General features: G+C 43.6%; 1 protein-coding gene across 4 annotated transcripts in view; it reads left to right on the top strand.

Annotated features, from left to right (window-relative positions):
- Positions 1-7,964: 7,964 nt before the first annotated feature.
- PRUNE2 (prune homolog 2 with BCH domain) overlaps positions 7,965-20,499 on the top strand; it is a 253,971-nt gene continuing 241,436 nt past the window's right edge. For all 4 annotated transcript variants that reach the window (XM_078062221.1, XM_036103212.2, XM_078062220.1 and 1 more), the window contains exon 1: positions 7,965-8,168. In XM_078062221.1, coding sequence (XP_077918347.1) covers positions 8,133-8,168 — 36 coding nt within the window. In that variant the 5' untranslated portion in view covers positions 7,965-8,132. The remainder of the gene's footprint in view (positions 8,169-20,499) is intronic.

Below are 20,499 nucleotides of genomic sequence, written 5' to 3'. Positions count from 1 at the left end.
GAAATAAAGACCTGGAGATGCTAAAATCATTATCTAAAGGGCTAAAACTCAAGTCTTTTATCATCATTCTATGGTGTTATCCACTTACTCAGGGTGGGGATGGTGAGGTTAGGGGCTGGGTAAAGGAGTACTTGGTGGAAAGAAGCAGCTGTTCAGCTGAGCTGTGAACTGTGGCAGGAATTATTTAATGACTTATGATCCCCATATTTTGGGGACATTCACCTCTTTCTGTCTGGTGAATTTCCTGGGGCCTCTACAAACAGTAGATGTGACAGCTATGTGGTCAAGTAGTATTGGGTGGGTGAGCTCATTCTTGAGTGTGGTGGAAGAGCAACTAAAAGAGTAATGCAGTCAATACTTATTTTTTCTCGAGACTCCATCTCTATCTTTTCAGGTGTGCAGCAGTGAACAGGCAGTGATGTGTAGTAGTTCAGCCCCTGGGTTCTGGACCCCATCACTGAGTTCGAATCCTGGTTTGGCTACTTGGATAATTTTACTTGAATAATTTAAGGCACATTGCATCTTTGTACCTCAGTTTGCACATTTATAAAGTGAGGATAATAATAGAGCCTACTTTATACATTTGTTACAAGGATTAAATGCTCTAAGATTAAAATATTTCTTGCTCAAAAAAATGGCCTTTTTAATCAAAAGGGTTTGGAATTTTTTTTAAAGATTTAATTTATTTAGCTGAGAGAGAGAGAGAGAAAGAGCATGAGTGGGGAGGAGGGGCAGAGGGAGAGGGAGAAGCAGATGCCCCCAGTGAGCAGGGAGCTGGACGTGGGGCTTGATTCCAGGACCCTTAGATCATGACCTGAGCCGAAGGCAGATGCTTAACTGACTGAGCCACCTAGGTGCTCCAAAAGGGTTTGGGATTCTTAATCCAGTGTCTGGATTTCAATCTTTGGGCATGTCAATGAACAATTTTGGACCTCAGTTTTGCTACCTCTGAAATAGAGACTGTTGCATAGTCTCTGTCGTTCCCCAACTCAAGTTGTTGTAAGGCTAAGAAATCACGTAGGTAGACTCTGAAGACTTGAGAATTATTGGTGTTCCACTCTCCCTGCCAAACACTTTCCCAGTGGAAATGAATGATGGGAACATAAGTTAAAATTTATACTCTAACTCTGAAACATGCAGTAGTGTTTTGAAGGGATTGAGATACCTTTCTGTAGGAGGAGAGTGTATCAGATTTGCACCACCTGACCTGAATAATGAAGTGAAGCAGAGACATTAAGACCATCACTCCTCATCTTTCAGCAGGCCACACAGATCTGAAAGCAGGGCCACTGCCTCATTATCCTGATGACTCACAGTGCCAGAGTACTTCCGCTCTCCTCTGCTGTCCTTTCAAATTAAATTCATTGTTCTACAAGATGTCTGTGGTTCCCAGAAATGACGCAAGTGGTATATGTCCTATTCAAAGCCGACATTTGACTCTCAGGGCAGTCTCCCAAGTGATCTGTACCCTGCCACTCACTATAACAGCCACTGACAATTCCAGGAATCCCCCTTTTTCTTTCTTAACAGAAGCTCAAAGAGGATTATGGCTACACGGACTCCTTTAACAAAAAGTCTTGCAAAGCCTACTGTAAAAAATGTGGATATTCTTGCCAAAACACATAAGAAAAAAAAATGAATTTCTCTTGATACTATTGGCTAGAATGGGAGCATTTGACCATCCACAGGGCAAAAAGCAAGCATTTAGTAGTTGTTTAAAAGTTAAATGAACAGCATTTGTTAACCACGTTAGTTAAGTAGTTAATGCACATTAATCCCTTCAGTCTCTTGTCCTAGAAACAAACTTGAAATACTTTTTAAATCTAGTCTGAGAGGCACAGTTTCTTGAACATCTTTTGTCACATGAAATAATTTACAAGCAGCGAATATAACACATCCTCACCAAGGAAAGCACACCTGTCAGAAGCGTGGCTGGTCAGTAACGAAGCTCGCACGGGAATATGCCCAAATGGTGAGTCAGCGGCTCCTGCCATTCCAACCACACTCCAATTTTTTTAAAGGGTGGTGTTTGTCAGGTATTTTTGTAAACCAAACAAAAAGAACTCCTTATTCTCCCTTCCCTTGTTAACATTTTCCAATATATGTAGGGATGTTAGCATTTGAATTTTTATTTTTTTTAAGATTTTATTTATTTATTTATTTATTTATTTATTTATTTATTTATTTATTTATAGCATATGAGCAGGGAGAGGGGCAGAGGGAGAGAATCTTTTTTTTTTTTAATTATGTTCAGTTAGCCAGCATTTAGTACATCATTAGTTTTGGTGTAGTGTTCAACGATTTATTAGTTGGGTATAATACCCAGGGCTCATCACAACACGTCCTTAATACCCATCACCTGGTTACCCCATCCCCCCACCCCTCTCCCTTCTCTAACCCTCAAGTTGTTTCCCAGAGTCCAGAGTCTTTCATGGTTTGTCTCCCCGAGAGAGAGAATCTTAAGCAGACCCCATGCTGAGGCTGGAGCCTGACTCAGGGCTCCATCCCAGGACCCCGAGATCACGACCTGAGCCAAAACCAAGGGTCAGACAGTCAACCAACTGTGCCATCCAGGCACCCTTGAATTTTTATAATCCTGTAAAGTAACCAGGGCAAGTATTATTTTCTCCATTTCACAGATGAAGAGAGTGATGATCACAGGGGTCAACAAACTTGCCCAAAAGCACACAGCCAGGTCTCACACCCACGTTTTCTGATATCATGCTGGTGTGAGCTCCAGGGGAGCTAGCTCTGATAAGGAGAACTTCAGATGCACCCCCCCCCCCATGGCACTGATTGCAGAAGGAGCCCCTTGCGGTGGATGCAGAGCTGCAGTGTTTTTGTGAGAGCCGCATGGGGATGGGGACTGGTAGTTTGGGAATATAAGATACACAAACTTGCCATAAGGAGCTTACATTACAGGAGTAGTGAGTAGTGCAAGCAGGTGTGTTATTGCAGAGAAACATCACTAGCTGGAGTATCTGCGGTGATTTTCTCTGAAATAGGCATGTCGTTGCGTGAAGCCCTGATTGCCAAAGGAGCATCACTTTTAGGAGGTGCTGCTGCTGTAGGATAGACACAAATTATAATATAACCTGTTGTATTATATGTATTATATATAACATATACTATGTATCTATAATATAATAAAACAGTTTCACATTTTTAGTGACTGCTGATCCATCTGCAGTTCATCCAGAGAGTTCCCTCTTGTTGGGTTCTCCTCATGGACACCCTTGTCTCCACCGCTAGCTACTTCATTAAGTTTCTCCTCTCCTTGACAGATGCTTTGTGATGACTGTAATAGCATCTGTGGGCCAGTAATGGGGCCCTTTGCATGTGTTATTGCATCTAACTTTCACAGCAATCCTAGAGAGAGGATTATACCTATTTCATAGAGGAAGACACTGAAGCCTAGAGAGGATAACTTACCTAACGGTACTAAGACTAAAATTACCTAGCAATTTCATGGTTTATAGTAACAGTTGTCTTATTATCTTCCACAGTTTTGTGGGTCAGTAATTTAGGCAGGACTCAGCAGAGAGGGCCGAACTCCGTTCCACATGACACCAGCAAGGATGGCTTGTCTGGGGCTAGATAATCTATTTCAAGATGGCTCACCCACATGGCAGGCAACTGGGCTGCTAGCCAGTGCACTTAGTTGTTCTCCATGCGGGCCTCTCCATGTAGCTGCTTGAGCTTCCTCATAGCATGTTGGTTAGGTTCCAAGAGTGTATTCCGGGAGACCAGAAGTGGAAGCTGCCAATCTCTTTTAAGGCTTGGTTCCACAAACTGTCATGGTGTCATTTCTGCTATATGTCATTGCTCAGGAAGTCATAGAGTTCTAGATTAAAAGACAGGAACATGGACCTGACCTGTCATTGGGAGGAATGTCAAAGAATTTGCAGCCTTGTTTAATCTACCACAGCAAGGATGAGAATCCAGATTATAGTCATGACACCGTATTGTATCTCCATTGGTACAATACCAGGTGCATTTCTCGATCACTGGGTTTATCTTTGTATGAGAGTGACGAGACCATGAGCTCCTTGAGAGCGAGGATCTTGCCTTTTACATCACAGGTGAGGCATAATGCCCACCTAAGTGTAGTTGATGATCTGTAAAGCTGAAGGAATGAATGATGAACAGCTGAGTTCTAGCCCTGGCTCTGCTTCGAAGGAGCTCTGTTAGCCCAAGCAGGATACTGAACTGCTCTGGGCCTTGTTACTTGCACAGTAAAATAAGGGGATGAGATTAGATGATCCCTATAGTCTTCCTTTTCCCAGCACTACCATTTATTAGTGTGCTTGGGCTGCTATAACAAAATGCCACAAATCAACAGGTGAAACAACAGACAGTTATTTTTCCCAGTTCTGGAGGCCAGGAAGTCCAAGACCAAGGTGTTGTCTGATTTGGTTCCTGGTAAGAACCCTCCTCCTGGCTTGCGGACAGCCCCTTCTCGCCATATCCTCACATTGGGAGAGAGAAAGCATGAGAGCTCTAGTCCTTCTTCCTCTTCTTATAAGGACACCAATCCCATCATGGGCACTCTGCCCTTCTGACCTCATCTAAACCTAATTGCTGTCCAAAGGCCCTGTGTCCTAATACCATAACACTGGGGTTTAGGGCTTTGACATACGAATTTTGGGAGACACAATTTAGTCCATAACAACCATTCTATGAATCTACTCAAGATAATTAATTATAAAATAAAGAGATCTCAGATAGGGATCTCAATGAGAGGAGTCCAGGAGTCAACGAAGCCTGAGAATGAAAAGAGGAGTAAAGGAAGGGATTGTTTTATTAACAAGAGAAAAGGATGTGATTAAGAAAAGGGATGGACTTTAGGTTTAGATGCAAATACTTGAATTATGCTGATAGCACTTGGATCAGAAGTAGGGAATTTGATGGAGGCCTTTCCCAAGGATGAGGACATTGGACTTGGGAACTATTTGGCCACAAGGGGTAGGAGAAAGTTATAGATCAAAGTGGACTCCATAGTTTGTACCTGGGTGATGGGGAATGCAAATTTACCTAGCATCAGCAGCGATTCCCAAGTGTGACTATACAGAGAATTATCTGATGAGCTTTTAAAAAATACTGATGCCTGGACTCCTCCCAAGACAACTCAGTTCAGGTTTTTTGGAGATGGAACTGGAGCATCAGTATCTTTCAAAGACCCCAGGCAAATCCACTGTGCAGCCAGGGTTGACAGTTTCTAATTAGAGTTAAAGGCATAGATTTCTGGCTGCTGTGGAATGATAAAGCTGATAGCCACCAAATAACTTGGGGTGTGGGTTGTATGGTATGTAGATTATGACTTCCCAAAGATGCCTACAATCTAACCCTTAAAACTTGTGAATATCTTAAGTTACATGGCAAAGAGGAATTAAAGTTGCTTATCAACTGACCTTAAAACAGGGAGATTATCCTTTTTTATCCAAATAGGTCCAATGTAATCACAAGGGATTCCCCTAAAGGGAAGTAGAGGAAGAGTCAGAGGGAAAGGTGGCTATGGAAGAATAGTCAGAAAGATGCAACATTGTTTGCTTTGAAGATAGAGGAAGGTACATCCAATCAAGGAATGGGGCTGCTTTTAGAAACTTGGGAAGGTAAAAAAAAAAAAAAAAAAAAAGGAAGATTCTGCCCTAGAGCCTCTAGAAAGGAATGCAGCAGAATGCAGCTTGGTTGGCCTAAAACCTTTGTTTTAGCCTGGTGAGACCTGTGTCAGACTTCTGACCTACACAACTATAAAATAAACTCAAGTTACTCAAAGCCACCGAATTTGTGGTCTCTAATACAAGTGGTCAGTTCAAGAAGTCCTCTTGGAGGAGATAAATTTTGATGAACTGTTATGTAGGGACATTGTTAATGGAGGAAAAACTCTTAGATGTTAGAATTTAAATCCATGAGGATTTTTTTTTTAAATCTCCAGGCTGTATAATACCTACCCAGAATGTTTAAAATCAAAAGTCAAAAGAATAAAACTATTATGTGATTGTCACTAAATTCCTCGATGGAATCAGAGACAAGAAATTCTGGGGAATTTTTCTCAACAGTGTTACTTGAATTGTGATCAACTTCCCTGATTTAAAGGCTGACAAAACACTTGTTTTACCTGGATGGTTTTAAATTACTTAAGTCAACAAAGAAACAGATAGAATCTGCAGCTTCCACACAGCTCATCACCTGAATGTAAACTGGAACTTAATATTCCTATCACTCTCCTTTAATCAGATCTGTAGACTCTGCTGATGGTTTTTCATTGGGTCCTCCTGAATAAAAAAATAAGTGGATAATTGGATAATCTCACCCCCCCCACACACACACAGTACCAAAAACCTTCATATGTACATTTAGTTATTAAAGTACATTTATTGAGGATTTATATTTATATTCATCAATGAATGTGGCAGGCAAAGTCCTTGTTCTAATGGAGCTCACAGCCTGGTAGAGAACACAGACAAGTAATTGGGTAGGTTCCAGTAGAATAGAAAATATAGGTTTGCATAGGAGATCAGGGATAGGGCAACTGACTCGGTGTGGGGGTGGAAAAGGAGGAGTAGGTCAGGGTTGGGGGTGCTTCCTGAGGAAGATAATTTCTAAGTAGCATGTAGCATCAGCAAACCCCGGGAGACTGTTAAAAATGGAAATTCTCAGGCCTGTTAAGCCAGACCTACTAAACCTGAAATCCTGGGGAATGAGACACCAAAATCTGTGTTTTAGTAGATCTCTGAGTGGTTCAGATATACGCTAAAGTTTGAGAACCCGAGGATCATACCTGGGCTGCACATTAGAATCACCTGGAGGAATGTTGCTGTGGCCCCTCTCCCAGAGACACTGATTCAGTTGGTCTGGGATAGAGCCTGGGAATCAGTATTTTTAAAACCCTGGGTGTTATAATGTTATTTTAACATGCATTCAAGGTTGAGACCACTTCTCTAAGCTGACAGCTGAGGCATGAGTTAGCCAGGCAGTGAGGGCTGGTGAGAGGGCAGGAAGGGTATTATAGCCCAGATGTGAGAGAAAGCCCAAGATTCCTGGGATTTGATAAGGCTGGAGAATACACACAACAAAACTCCATGGCTTAAAATAAGGTTCATAGTTATAAATTTAAGTGTTTATTGCAGTACTTCTTAAACTTTAATGTGCATAAAAATTATCTGAGGATCTTGTAGAAACACAGACCCTTATGCAGTGGGAAGGTTCTATGGCCCCAGCTCTCCCTGAGCAGGCACGTCAGAACTGCAGAACGATAGAGCTAATGCTTCAGCCCAGGGCCAACATAAGGGCAACTAGCCGGGGTGAGTTGCAGATGCCCGCTGCTGGGTGGGTGTGTTTTGAGGGTAAGGAGAAAAGATGCATCCTAGCACCACCTCCCAGCCTGCTCTGATGATTATTTTCCATCAAGGTCGTACTGCTTTTAGCTCAGCAATAACCCTCCAACCCCCAATCTAGCTGAGTGCATCCCTTGGCCAGGCCCGCAGACCTAGCTCATTAAGTGACCGCTGGAGCTCTCTGTAACGTGCCAGCCCGCCAGGGAGGCGCTGGCTGTGGAGGGGGGCTCTCCGGGGACCTCTTTTCCCTCTCTCCCTCTTCCCACCTCCCCTGGCGGATAGCGGCGGGGCCTGCGGCAGAGCCTCCCTATGCAGCAGCCCCTTGCACTTGGCTCGCACTTCTGGGCGCTGTCCATGGTTGCAGCATCTTTCGGCGCGCCACGTCAGGAGGCCGCCGCGGGGCCCTGCGATTGGCGGAGGAGCCCCTCGCCATCCCCCAACACCCCCGCCCTCGCGCCCGGGCTCCGAGCCCCGGCCCCGAGCCTCGGCCCCGCAGGCGCGTGCCAGTGCGCGCGCGGGGCGCGCCCTGGGGCTCCCGGGCGGCACACCCACTTTCCTTATTAGGGCAGAGTCAGACGTGCAGAGCGGGCGGCGGGGGCGCGAGGGTGGGGCGGGGAGCCCTGGGAGGCGACAGCCGAGGGCGCAGCCACAGCCTCAGCCGCCTCGGAGCGGCAGGAGGGAGCAGCGGTTGCTGCGCTCCGGCCGGCCAGTTTCCTAAGACCCCGCTCCTCTCCGCCGGCAGAGATCTTCCTCTGCGCCCCGCCGGTACCCCTAGTCCAAACCTCTCGCGAAGACATGGAAGAATTTTTGCAACGCGCCAAATCTAAATTGGTAAGTTGGAGGAGCAAGGCTGTGTGCGTGTGTGTGTGTGTGTGTGTGTGTGTATGCGCGCGCCTGTGTGTGTGTGTGTGTGTGTGTGTGTGTGTGCGTGCGCGCGCTAGCTGATGAAGAGGAAAGGGCATTGCAGCAGAGAAGGAAGAAACAACTTTGCCGCTTAGTTGTCAGGGTGTGCGGGCTATCCCCTGGAAGGAATCTCTGGAACTCTGGTCCTTATAGCAGGCGGTCTGTCTCCAGAATCCTCCCCCGCAGGCAGACAAAGTGCTGAGCTGGGGGGTGGTCGGCCTGGCAGAAGTTGGGTCCTGCGTGTCCAGCTTTGGTTCCTTTGGCCTGAGGTTGGAGAGAGGTAGATCCAGCCAAACTGCAATTTGCTTCTGAAGGCTAGAGGGTTAATGGGTGTGGTGCTCCTTTGGAAAATGAGCCCAGCCTTCTGCTGATGCAGCACCTGTAAGTGTAAAGAGGAGGAAAAAGAATCTCTTAGAACTGTACTTTAGCTGGAGGTGGTAGCAAAGCGCAAGAAAGGAAGTTAGGGTGCTGGCTAGGAAGGATGTGCGGGGCAAACTCGCAGTTTACCCAAGCATCCCTCACAAAGAGCTTGCTCCAGTGCAGGAGTAAGGGATGTTCTAGTGTGAATCATGCGACTCCCCGTCCCTGTTCAGATCTGTAATTTGGGCAGAGGCAGAAGGGGAAAGCCCCAACTGTTGCTGATGATGTGGGGTTTGCCAGACTATTGTTCTCCTGGGAGGAGACCAGCATGTTGGTCCCGTACAACTGTACCACTGTCCAAAGAGTGAGCTGTGATTTTATTGTGTGTGTTGACAGTTGCTACATATTCTGAAACAAGGGATTCTAGCAGCTTCCTGATTCCAAACTGTTCTGGCTCTCCAGCATAGGAGTAATAAACACAATGGAAATGTTTCTGTTTCAACACTTAGGGAAAAGCCTCTGCTCATTTAGAAGCAATATCTTTAATGAACAGTGAAAGTCCCTTTCCTGGGCTTGGCATAGGAGGAAATGCATAATTTATGATGTCTTTAACCTTTAAACCTTCATAGAAGACAAAATACAAAGTCTGCATTAAGGTGACATCTTCATCACAAGGCAGGATATTTGCAGGGTTATTACTGTAACGTATTTATGCTTGCACAACAAAGGGAGTGTAGACCCAAGTGTGATTCTTACAATGATTTAACTGTATCTTTTAAAAGATCATTAGAGTTGATTAATGCTAATGTATTTTATTTTCTACCTTAAACCTCCCAGAGAGTCAAACATTTGTGGGGATTTCAAAATTGAGAAAGTTGGTGGTCATTTCTGTGTTTATTGATGACCCCCATATAGTTTTACTTGAGCACAGGAAGGGAAATAGTGATTTCAGAAATTGCGTGCATTTCTGATCGTGTAAGTAAGCTCTCTGTTTTTTTACCTAATGATGAATGAGAAAGGGTCAAAAAGGAAAGTCGATCGAGCCAACTTATTTACTTATTTATTTATTTTGTGGGTGGGTGAAAATGAATGGCCATCATTGATACATGTAGATTTAGACTGCACCTGTGTTCCACTCCGGAAACATGTATTTTAACAATAAACATATAGATTGTGGGGTCTTATGTGAGCAAGAGATTTGCCTAATTTCTGAAGAACAATTGCTGGAATGGAAAAATTTCCTATTTCAGAGCAGTTGAAAGTAATGGGTAAGTTTATTTACTGAGTCCCTTCATTAGATGAGCAATTTGCTCTACATCATTAAAAAAAAATAGGAAAAAGAAGTGGTTGTTTGAAATACTATTCCTAGTTTCCTGTGTTAGCCAGAAGGACAATTACTGCTAATTTTGTTTTTTCTTGGAATAGGTTTCTTGTTAGAGATCACAGTTAGTCTTTCATAGCCACAGAAAAGGTGTTTTGGTCAATTTTGGTGTCATATTTCTCCTGACAAATGATATTTTCTAGGTAAATAAAATTTTTTACTTAATTTGCAACATTAACTATAGTAGTAGATAACCTTTTGCTTTAGAGGATAGATAATCTTTGTTTTGGAGAAAAAAATAACTCAATTATTATGACATTCATTTGTGAGAAGTATATTCATAATAATAGTACTGTTTTAAAAAATCAGGCTAATACTTTGGAAACCTTTTAAGGATAAGAAAATTATTCTGGCTTTCATTTAAGCCTGATTAGACCAGAATTAGATAGAAGTTAGGTGTTATGTTTAAGCTGTTTTCTGTCAGAAGTTAATATAGGCTTATCCGCATGATACCTTTGAAAAGTCTAGCTGGCAAGGTTTTTACCTACCTACTTGACTTCTTGCTTTGATACTCTGTAGTCATGATGTGTATCTTTTAATAGTTTGGAGTAGTCAATGTCCTTTCCAAAGTCCTAACATAACCTCACCATCATTGGAACTAGCTAATTCCAGTAGACAAAAGAAATTTTAAATTGCAAAATGGAGTAACTCTTAGTCATGGATAAAATTTCCAGTGATCAAAACTTTGGAGAAAGTCTGCATCATTTTTCCTCCTGACTAGGAGCATTTATTATTCATCTGTCATTGTGAGGAGAGAAGCAGCTCTCCCATTCTAGGCCAGGCCCTGGTGTGGATCAAAAATCTTTGAAGGGGAAGGGTTGTTTCTGGATTTTTATCAGGTAGTTTGGAGCTTATTTCTGTTGAAATTAGGGGAGCACACTGTCAATTCTTTTTCCTCCCAGTCTGCTCCTGCTGATCCTCAAGCTGAGGCAGATTCACTGACATAATCCCCACCCCCTTTCCCCTAGATCTCTCCTTCTAATACATACCCTTCCTTCCTGAGAATATGCTGTATTTATCAGAAATGGCAAAAGCAGACCCCAAGTGTGGCCTCAGTGGGATCCCTCCTGGCACTCAAATGCTTCTCTAGGGGGCCTGCCTTCTACCTGGTCAGGACATGCTTGGGTGCCTAGATCTTCTTGATAAAAAGCCTTAGCTGATGGTGGAGGGCAGCAAGGGAGGTAGTCCCTTACTCCGAGCTTGGTCTCCCGAAATGGCACCTTCTTGACAAATATGGAATGACAAATAGGAAATTAACAAAATGATTATTAAATAATCAAGACAGTAGAGTAAGCGGTATGAGAACAAGACCCCTGAGAGTGTAGAGATGCTAATCAAAGGGTGGGTGATGCTTTTTACCTGGGTGCATTCCCCTGATGTGAGCATTCAGCTATGTTTCTGGTTTGGACACCCACTGCTAGAACTGGAAATGAGAATAAAAACACATTTTCTTTTTCTCCTGCCAGTGCCCACCTGGCTTTTCTTCCACCTGCCTATTCAGAGCTGGAATAGGGACAGAGATCAAATCCTATAGTTCCAGGCTTGTCCTGAAGTTTTAGCTATGCTTTCCATTTTTAGTTTTGCCATTTCTATGGTGGTGTCTTAGTTATTCTTAATTGTACCATTTCTATGGTAAGAAAAATTGAGGGAGGGAGGGAATGAGGGTTCCCTGCCCACCCTATGCTGTGATTTGGGAAATGTCCTCCCCTTTCATAGTGGTCAGCTCAGAAAAGTATACAGGCCAAGACCACCTCATGGTGGCAGTAAATGGTCCAAGTTTCCATGAACTTTGGGGGGAAGAAATGAAATAAATGAAGCATCAGAGCCCCAGGGCTCTGGCTGGTGGGAAACTGAGGTCCCCACACTTGTCTACTGAGCCCCTCCCACTGCCTGGACCCCAACAGCTGATGCAATTCAAGCAGCTGCTAATGGGTGGGGGGTCACTGCTGTCCCATGCCCTAAGATGTAGATCACTAGCCAGCCTTGGGTGTTGGGTGTGTTGGAGGAGTGTCAGCTGCTGCTAGAAGGATCCAGAGAACATCAATGTCTCAGGAATGCTGTTTTCAAAGAGAGGGTGGGGATCGGGTCGCCACTACAGTCTGAGGAATGCATCTGTCCCTTCTGCGGCGACAGCTGCAGGTGCAGAGCTCTGTTCTGCAGCGGGTATTAGTCATCGCGTGGACTTGTGTAGAAGAAGACTTCCACGTGACCTCAATGTCAACTTAGACTCTGTGGTACGTGGCATAGGGACCCAGAAAGCACATTAGAATTGTAGAGGAGATGGGGTTTTTAAAAAGAAAGAAAAACACAGCAGCCTGTCTGCAGAGTCATCATCTTCATTTGAAGTTGGAGGAATATATTCTTGATTCCTTTATAGGAAGAAAAGTTGGACTTGTCAATAAAAAGTGTCTTTAAGGTGACTGTTGCCGATATTTGGAAAGGGCCACTGTGGTGAGGACTAGTAGTTTCGTTTGGGGAGCTGAGCTCATTCTGATCACAGACCACGGGATCAGCTCCCTCCCCATCGTCAGTGAGGGTTGGTGCCCTGGAGACTTTGCCAGAGCATTGGCGAGCAGGGAAGAGACTCAGGAATCCAAAGCGCTTCTATGAACGTGGTGCTTCCACCTTCCACCGCCCCCCCCCTTAGGAGAAAAGACCCCTTGATTGCTTTAACCACGGAATCAGCTCCATTTCTCCCTGCTGGAGCTTTCAGACCAAGAGCTGTGGATTATCCAGCCCCCCCCCCCGGGGGGGGGCAGGGAATGCTTCGGAGAAGAGTCAGAGTTTTTCAGTGTAAATCTCACAGGGGATTGGTCTGCCTCAAAGGTAAAGAATCGGTCACTGCCACTCAGATAGTACCTTGGGTCTTGGAGGACATGATTAGGTGAGCAAGGACACCGTTTAAGTAGTGACTTGGGAATATTTTATGTTAATCGGGTAGAAAGGCGACAGCTTTGGTATAACCTGTTTATTTCTATTTGTAGCATTATTTGGGCAGATAGTAACATTGTTTGGGGTTTGGTGTGCCAGTCTAGAGAGCTCTTGTAAGCAATGGTGGCTTGGTGATGGGGGTATCGCTCTTCCTGTACATCCACTCCTCCCTGGAGTGCTAGCTGAGCAGAGACAAGGGTGAGGAAGAACTACCTGGGTCTGGGTGAAGGCTGCAAAAATGGAAAGAACATCTGGGGACCAGAGAGGTGAAGTGTACGGTGTTGCCTTTGCCACTGATTCTGTTTGGACCCTGGGGTTTATGGGAGAGTCATAGAGTTTGGAGTTATCTTTGAAGAGAAACTGGGGAGGGGCAGGACTGACATATTCAGGAGGCAGCATTCACATGGAGTTTGATATGACTGACACCCTCTGGGTTTGTGCAGTACACACCCTGCACAATCATACATGGCTTCCCTGCCCCAGGTCCCAGAGTAGCCTACTCAGAATCTCTGGCGATGTGCCAAATCCTTTTCTATCTGAGCCTTGTGGCTTTGGGCTTTGGTTTCCAGGGAAAGGTAACTTTTTTCTTAAGAGATCTTGGGAGGCAAACTGGGTACTAGATTGCTCTGAAAAATCCAACCATAAAGCCTGGGTTGGAGAAAATAAGCTGATAACACAGTCTTGGGTGTTTTTTTGTTTTGTTTTAGATTTTTAAAAAAATTTATTTGTCAGAGAGAGAGAGAGCACAAGCAGGGGGAGAGGCAGGCAGAGGGAGAAGCAGTCTCCCCGCTAAGCAAGGAGCCCCATGTGGGACTCGATCCCAGCACCCTGGGATCATGACCTGAGCCGAAGGCAGATGCTTACCCGACTGAGCCACCCAGGCATCCCTTTATTGAAATATTTCTGATTCATAAATATTTTAAATGTTTTTTAACCAGTCCTTATGGGAAAGAAAAACAAGGCCAACACTTAACTAGCTGAGCCATCCAGGTGTCCCTGGTCTTGGGTTTTTAATCTGACAAATGGGATAATGATACCCACTTTGCAGGTTTGTTGTAAAGCCAAAATACTATGTCTACAGTTGTCAGCACAGAACCTGGAACAGTGGCTGCTTCCCTCCATTTGCCACAGCTGGTCATTCTCTGCAGTTCCTTATTTCACTGAATGGCATTATTATCCATCCAGTTTCTCCAACTGGAAACTTCCTTCTCCTCCACCCCGTCCCCACGCACCTTATCCCAGGCATCACCAAGTCATCGGGATGACTGCAAGGGTGGGCTCGCCAGTCTCCGGTAAACCACTCTCCCACTGCTGCCACGGAGATCATTGCGAAAGCTCCTTTTGCACCTCTGTAAACCTCAGGACCCTTCTATTGCTCTTAGGAAAGCAGATAGCACTTGTAACATGACGTTGGGATCTGACCCACGGTGCTGCTCAGCTTCCTTGGGCTTCTCCTCCTCCCTGGCATAGAAAACTCCTACCCTTTCTTCAGATGAGGTGACGAAGGGAAGTCTCCCCAAAGTACCTCTTCCCACTCCGCCTCCTTCACTTCATGAGCATAAGTTGGGTTTTGGGGTAATGATTTTAGATCCCTTACTGCAGCTTGTCATTATATCTCTATTGGGCATGTTTGTTTGATTAATCAGAGTAAAAAACAGGTCTCTCTCTGTATGATTTTGTTCACCATTGTAGATCAGGGCCTGGTGCAATGCCTGATGTTTAGGAAGTTGTTTGTTTGTTTTGGCTGTTGTTAATCATGCCATATTATCATTAATTAAGTACAAAGAGCCTTCCAATTATGTCACCTAGAGATTCTCTCACCCGTTGCTCTGTTTGGCTGTTCTGTGTGGTGTGCCAGCGTCCACATTAATCTGAAGGGCATCGTTCACTTTGATGAGGCCATCAGGGCAGCAGATGGAACAAGCATCATGGGTCACTGGATGAGGGATTCCTTTTATGTGCACAAAGATCTTTCTCACTTTGTACAACTTGTACTTGGCCTCCTTGGGTGCAAAATGAAGAAGAGCAAAGCAACACTTGGTGCCACAGATCAGACAGAAATTCTCTTCCTTCTTGTCAGTGCTGATGACCTCCCTAAAACAGCAGAGTAGGCTAAGCGTTTGGCCCTTGCAATTAATCGTAATGAACTGCTGCATGCAGATTTCTTTCTTCATTTCTTGTCAGGGAGTACTTAAGTCTGTTCCTTAGAAAGAGATGAGGGAGGACATTCTCTCAGCTTGTGGGGACCAGGAGGTGGACGAGGACCAAACACACTGGTCAGTTTTTCTTGCTTCCAATGCTTCAGTTGCTTCTTGGGACCATGAGCCATGCCTGTGCTAGACACAAAAGGAGCAAAATGTTTTTAGAATGAATGAGGACATAAGGCAAGAGTCTTGCACAAATCATAACCCATTGTAGTGGCTCAAAAAAAATGAATAAGTGGATGGACAGGTGCAGACTCCTAGTGATTTGAATCTGAAGAAGGGCCGACAACAGTATGCACAAACCCAGGTTGGTTTACTAGAAGCAGGTGAGAAACATTAAGGTCAAGGAGTGCCATCCAGCACTTTGCACAGAGTGTGTACTTCATACAAAATGTTACTGCAAACTAATGAGGCTAGTTTTTACGCATGACTGTTGGGAATCTGCAAATATTGGTTGAATTCAAGTGTGAATGGATCGGAGAGAGGCAAGGAAGGGAATCGGCCACTGAAAGCCTCTGCAAAACCACATTGGGTAGATCAGCAGATGGAGCTTATTAGTGCTGTAGATCCTCCGCTGTGTGGTTCAAAGACGAAAAATTACACTTCCCCAATCCCAGCTACCACACCAAGTCCACCCAGCCTATTCTGCTTCCTCTGGAGCAGTACTAGTGGCATGAGAGAGACTGGCAGGTAAGCTTTTTCAGAGTCCTTGAGAGGAAAGGTGCAGGCATTCCAGGCTAGTCTCATTAGTATTTCTGTCCATCCCTGACTCGGCAGACCTCGTGCATGGGATCAACCCATGCATCATCCTGAAGCAGATCCCTTGTCCTACCAGTGCACTGTTTGTGGTAGAGCATGATCATGGTCATCCACTTCATCGAACTCTCAGGGATGTGACCAGACTTTCCCAGGTGCTCTTACTAGCCTATGATGCAAGAGTCTTTTTGAAATGATGGTGTCCAGAAAAATTGCACATCTTTGACTCCATGTATTTTCTATTTCTTGCTTTGGCTGCCAGGAAGCTCAAAGCTATGTTGATGCTTACTCCTTAGCCTAGTATTTCTGTAGTAAGTTTTTCTTATTTTTACTGCTTAGTTTCTAGCTTGTTATACTTATTTTAATGTGTGTGTTTTTTTGTTTTTTTGCTTAATTTGTATGTGTTTTTTTTATTACAAGCAGCTTATCCTTTTGGACCCTGACAAGAATAAATAAATACATTTTACTATAATGCATATGATCGTGAATATGTTTTGACAACTGGTCTGGTATAATTCAGGGTTTATCTGCTTACATTTGGCAATCAGCTTTTTTTTGTGATGGCAAATATCATGTGGGGGCTTCAAAACATGTAGCTGAAATTAGACATCAGTCAACACAATCCAAGCTGTATCTTTGTTCTCATCCTTAAGGACTGCTGCATTCCTCGGGAGCAGCAGTGATCACACATTCCTGTACCTAAGCCCATAACCTGGAGCCCAGGATGCAGCCCGTAGGAGAAGCGGCCAGGCCTACATAGGAAGGTTTGGGAAGAATTTCATAGAGCATTTTGGATTTGAAGGAAGCTTGGAGATCCTTTTGTCTTCCTCATCACTTTTTTCCCCTAAGTGCAGTTTGGCATGGTGGCTGATGGTGTGGGCTCTGAAGCCAGATGCCGGATTTCAAAGCCTGACTTTGCCATTTTGATTTACTCGTCAGGCAACTTTAGTCACTTAGCCTTGCTGAGTCTCGGTTTTCTCATCTATAAAATGAGAACAATATTAGCACTCCCCTCTTAGGGCTGTTGCAGGTGTGAATGTCCTAAGATGAGACATAGAGCTGAGTAATAAAGTAATAAAAACATGAAAGAGATCACTGGTGGACAAGAGAGCCAGGAAGCCCTACTGACATTTCATAGACAATTCTTTTTTTTAATAATTTTTTTATTATGTTATGTTAGTCACCATACAGTACATCATTAGTTTTTTTTAATTTATTCAAGAGAAATTTATTGAACACTTACCAAATAAAAACATTCATTGAGCACTTGTATAGAATACAAAGATAAATAAGATACAGAAGTTAACCTTAAGGAATTTCTAGTTTATTAGGGGAACTAAGTAAGGGTTAAAATAAACGATAATAATGATAGGCAATATTGAGAGGTATTGGTTTTGTATATTTTAATTATTTTCAAATATGTCCATACCAATTTAATATAATCTAAAGCCCTGGAAAACACTCTGAAATGTATTGCGTGCTAAATAAATGTGAAGAGTTATTATAGTTATAAATGGCTTTGTTGTCTCTGAAGAGATCCAATATTGGAGCCACTACTTCAAGAGGCTTCTTCCTCCTAGATTTCTATAGTGCTCTAAAGACAGGAGGTAGGCAGTTTACAGAATCACCGTCTTGACCTGGCTGCACATTAGAATCACCTTCGGAGTTCTTTTTTTTTTTTCATTTTATTTTATTATGTTATGTTAGTCACCATACATTACATCATTAGTTTTTGATGTAGTGATCCCTGATTCATTGTTTGTGTATAACACCCAGTGCTCCATGCAATACGTGCCTTCCTTAATACCCATCACCGGGCTAACCCATCCTCCCACCCCCCTCCCCTCTAGAACCCTCAGTTTGTTGTTCAGGGTCCATTGTCTCTCATGGTTCATCTCCCCCTCTGATTCCCCCCCCTTCATTCTTCCCCTCCACAACTTGACAGGTTTATAGGAGGGTTGGATGATGGTAAGTTCACTTTGACCCAAGAGAGGTTTATTTCTTTGTGGTGACTGTTTTATATTAAAAACCCTCGGACAACTGAGTCATCAGTGAATATTATTGAGAACTAGCTATGAGAAAAATCTGTGGCTTGGCTGTCTCTGATTTGGTTGGACAAGTTGGAAGACATTTCTCACTGTATACCCATGAGAAAGGCATATAAAAGATTGATAAACTAGTTGGAAAATTGGCGTGTGACTAGCTTTTACAGTGGTCAGAAATATTGTGGGAATTTGGTGAGTTTTTAATAAAGAGAATGCATTTCAAAAAAAGTTTGAAGTTGTCCCTTACTTACCATCAAGATTGTTGGCACAACACTTGGTTTTACAGATGTCTTCATAGCTGGTAATGTGTTGCTGGAGGTCTTAAGGATTACTTTGATTGATTGACTGATGGATCGATCGTACAGTACGTTGACTCATCCCAATGACACAGTTAGTGAGGAGAGGAGCTGGAGTCGAGCCACAGCTCCCAGTTGTGCCAAGCCCGCTTTTGGCTCTTGAGTCTGCCAGCTTAGCAGCGCCCCTGAAAACTGCTGGTTATACTCAAGACACATGTAGGAGTGAAGGAAAGGGGAAGAAAGAAAGGAAGGAAGGTGGACGTGGAATTGGAAGGAACTAGGAGAAAAGAGGAGGAGAAAAGGGTTTTGGGGGGGCACAGGGAGAAGTGGTGAGGCATAGAACATCCTTCCAAAATGCAGTTGCAGTGAGTTGCAGGCCCAGCACTTCCTGTTTCTGGAGTTCACTCATCTGGTGACATCAGCCAAACCTAAGTCTCCTGGAGGGTGGAATTATGCAAGAGCAGCTTTCCTTAAAGCAGCCAAAATTGATGATTAAAAACATATCTTTATGAATACATAAAGAAGATGTGTGTGTGCACGCATGTGCACACACACACACACACAGAGGAGTGTTACCCAGCCATAAAAAAGATGAGATTGTGCCGTTTGCAACAACACGGATGGATCTAGAGGGTGTTATGCTAAGTGAAATAGGTCAGGCTGAGAAAGACAAATATTGTATGATTTCACTCATGCGTGGGAACCAAAAAACAAAACAAGTGACTAAACAAACCAAAAGCAGAATCAGACTTATAAATACGGAGAACAAACTGATGGCTGCCAGAGGGAAGGGGGTTGGAGGCATGGACAAAATGAGTGGAGGGGAGTGGGAGGCACAGGCTTCCAGCTATGGGGTGAATAAGTCACGGGAATAAAAGACATAGCATAGGGTTTATGGTCGGTGATACTGTAATAGTGTTGTATGGAGACAGACGGTAGCGTGTGATGAGCACAGCATAAGGTGTAGAGTTGTCAAATCACCATGTTGTACACTTGCAACTAATGTAACATTGCGTGTCAACTATACTCAAATAAAGAAATTATTAAAAAAAAAGAAAACATATATTTAAAGTTAGTTCTTTCCTCACAGGAAAATCGCCCGAACTCTATCTCTGAGCCTATTTGTGTATTAACGTCTGTAAAACGCTCAAGAGCAATGCTGGGACATAGGAAAGACTCACTAATGTTAGCTATCATCATCATCATCATCATCATCATCTTCATCATCATCATCACTTAGTTTGTGCTTTGACAAAATATCCACAAGCTTGATTTTCTCAGAGCGCAGCAATGGAAGAAGAGGTTGCCCAAGATTGTAATTGCCGCTAACTTACAGTGGAGGAATTGCACAAACAAAACCCAAATCAAACAGAACCTATAAGAAGCCGGCCTAGGCTCTCCATAAGTGCCATTCCATCTGGGGTAGGGTAAATAGTTCTAAGTGTCCACACAGTGTCTGTGGCCACAACATCAGTGACATCAGGTACGTTGCTGATGTTCACAGTAACAACCCTGTATATCATCAAGGAGGAAAGATCAGTTAAGCTCAGTGTCCTGCTTAAGGAGAAAGGTGGAGCATGTAAGCAGTTTCAGAAAAATTTCTAATTCAGATAATTAAAAGAGAAAAAAAAGTAGAAAGGCATTGTCACGTGGAGGGCAAGCTTCGGTTGTCTGGAAAAGTTGCTTGCACAGGAGACCTCGTTCTTACAGGAAGCCAGATATGTGAAATGTCATGGTTTTTATAACAAGTGATCATGAGTCAGGAGGGAGGGCAATGGTGCTAAAAATGTGAGCCTGATGTGAGGAGGCAGAAATAGGCCTGTGGCATGTAGAAGATGCAAGAAGGCCCACTCCCTGCTCCCATCCTGAGTCAAGAAATAATCTGGTTCTGGACTCCACAAAAAAGTTGCAGCAGGGCCCATGAGCCTGTAAAAAAGTTCCCTAAGAACAGCCCGAGAGGGAGGGACACCTGCTGATGGGTTTTCAATTATTTGAAATGTTTTTGTGAGAGAGTTCCCATTTGCAGACACCATTTCTTTACCTTACTCAATAACAACAACAACAAAAACCAAAACCCAAAAACCAAAACAAAAATAAACCCCATGACTTTAGAATAAGTGGCTTGAAAAAAAAAAAAAAAGATGCCCATCAATTCAATCAGATCCAATTATTTTGTTGTGAAAATTATCTATCAACTAATCAAAGGGTATGAAAGTGAAATGTGCATGCTTGCATCTTGCTCCCCAAAATGGAAAAGAAGAGTGAAGGCTGAAGTTCATTCTGAAT

Source organism: Halichoerus grypus, chromosome 14 (genome assembly GCF_964656455.1).
Source record: "Halichoerus grypus chromosome 14, mHalGry1.hap1.1, whole genome shotgun sequence".
Classification (NCBI taxonomy): Eukaryota; Metazoa; Chordata; class Mammalia; order Carnivora; family Phocidae; genus Halichoerus; species Halichoerus grypus.
This window is presented reverse-complemented; position numbering and strand designations above follow the sequence as displayed.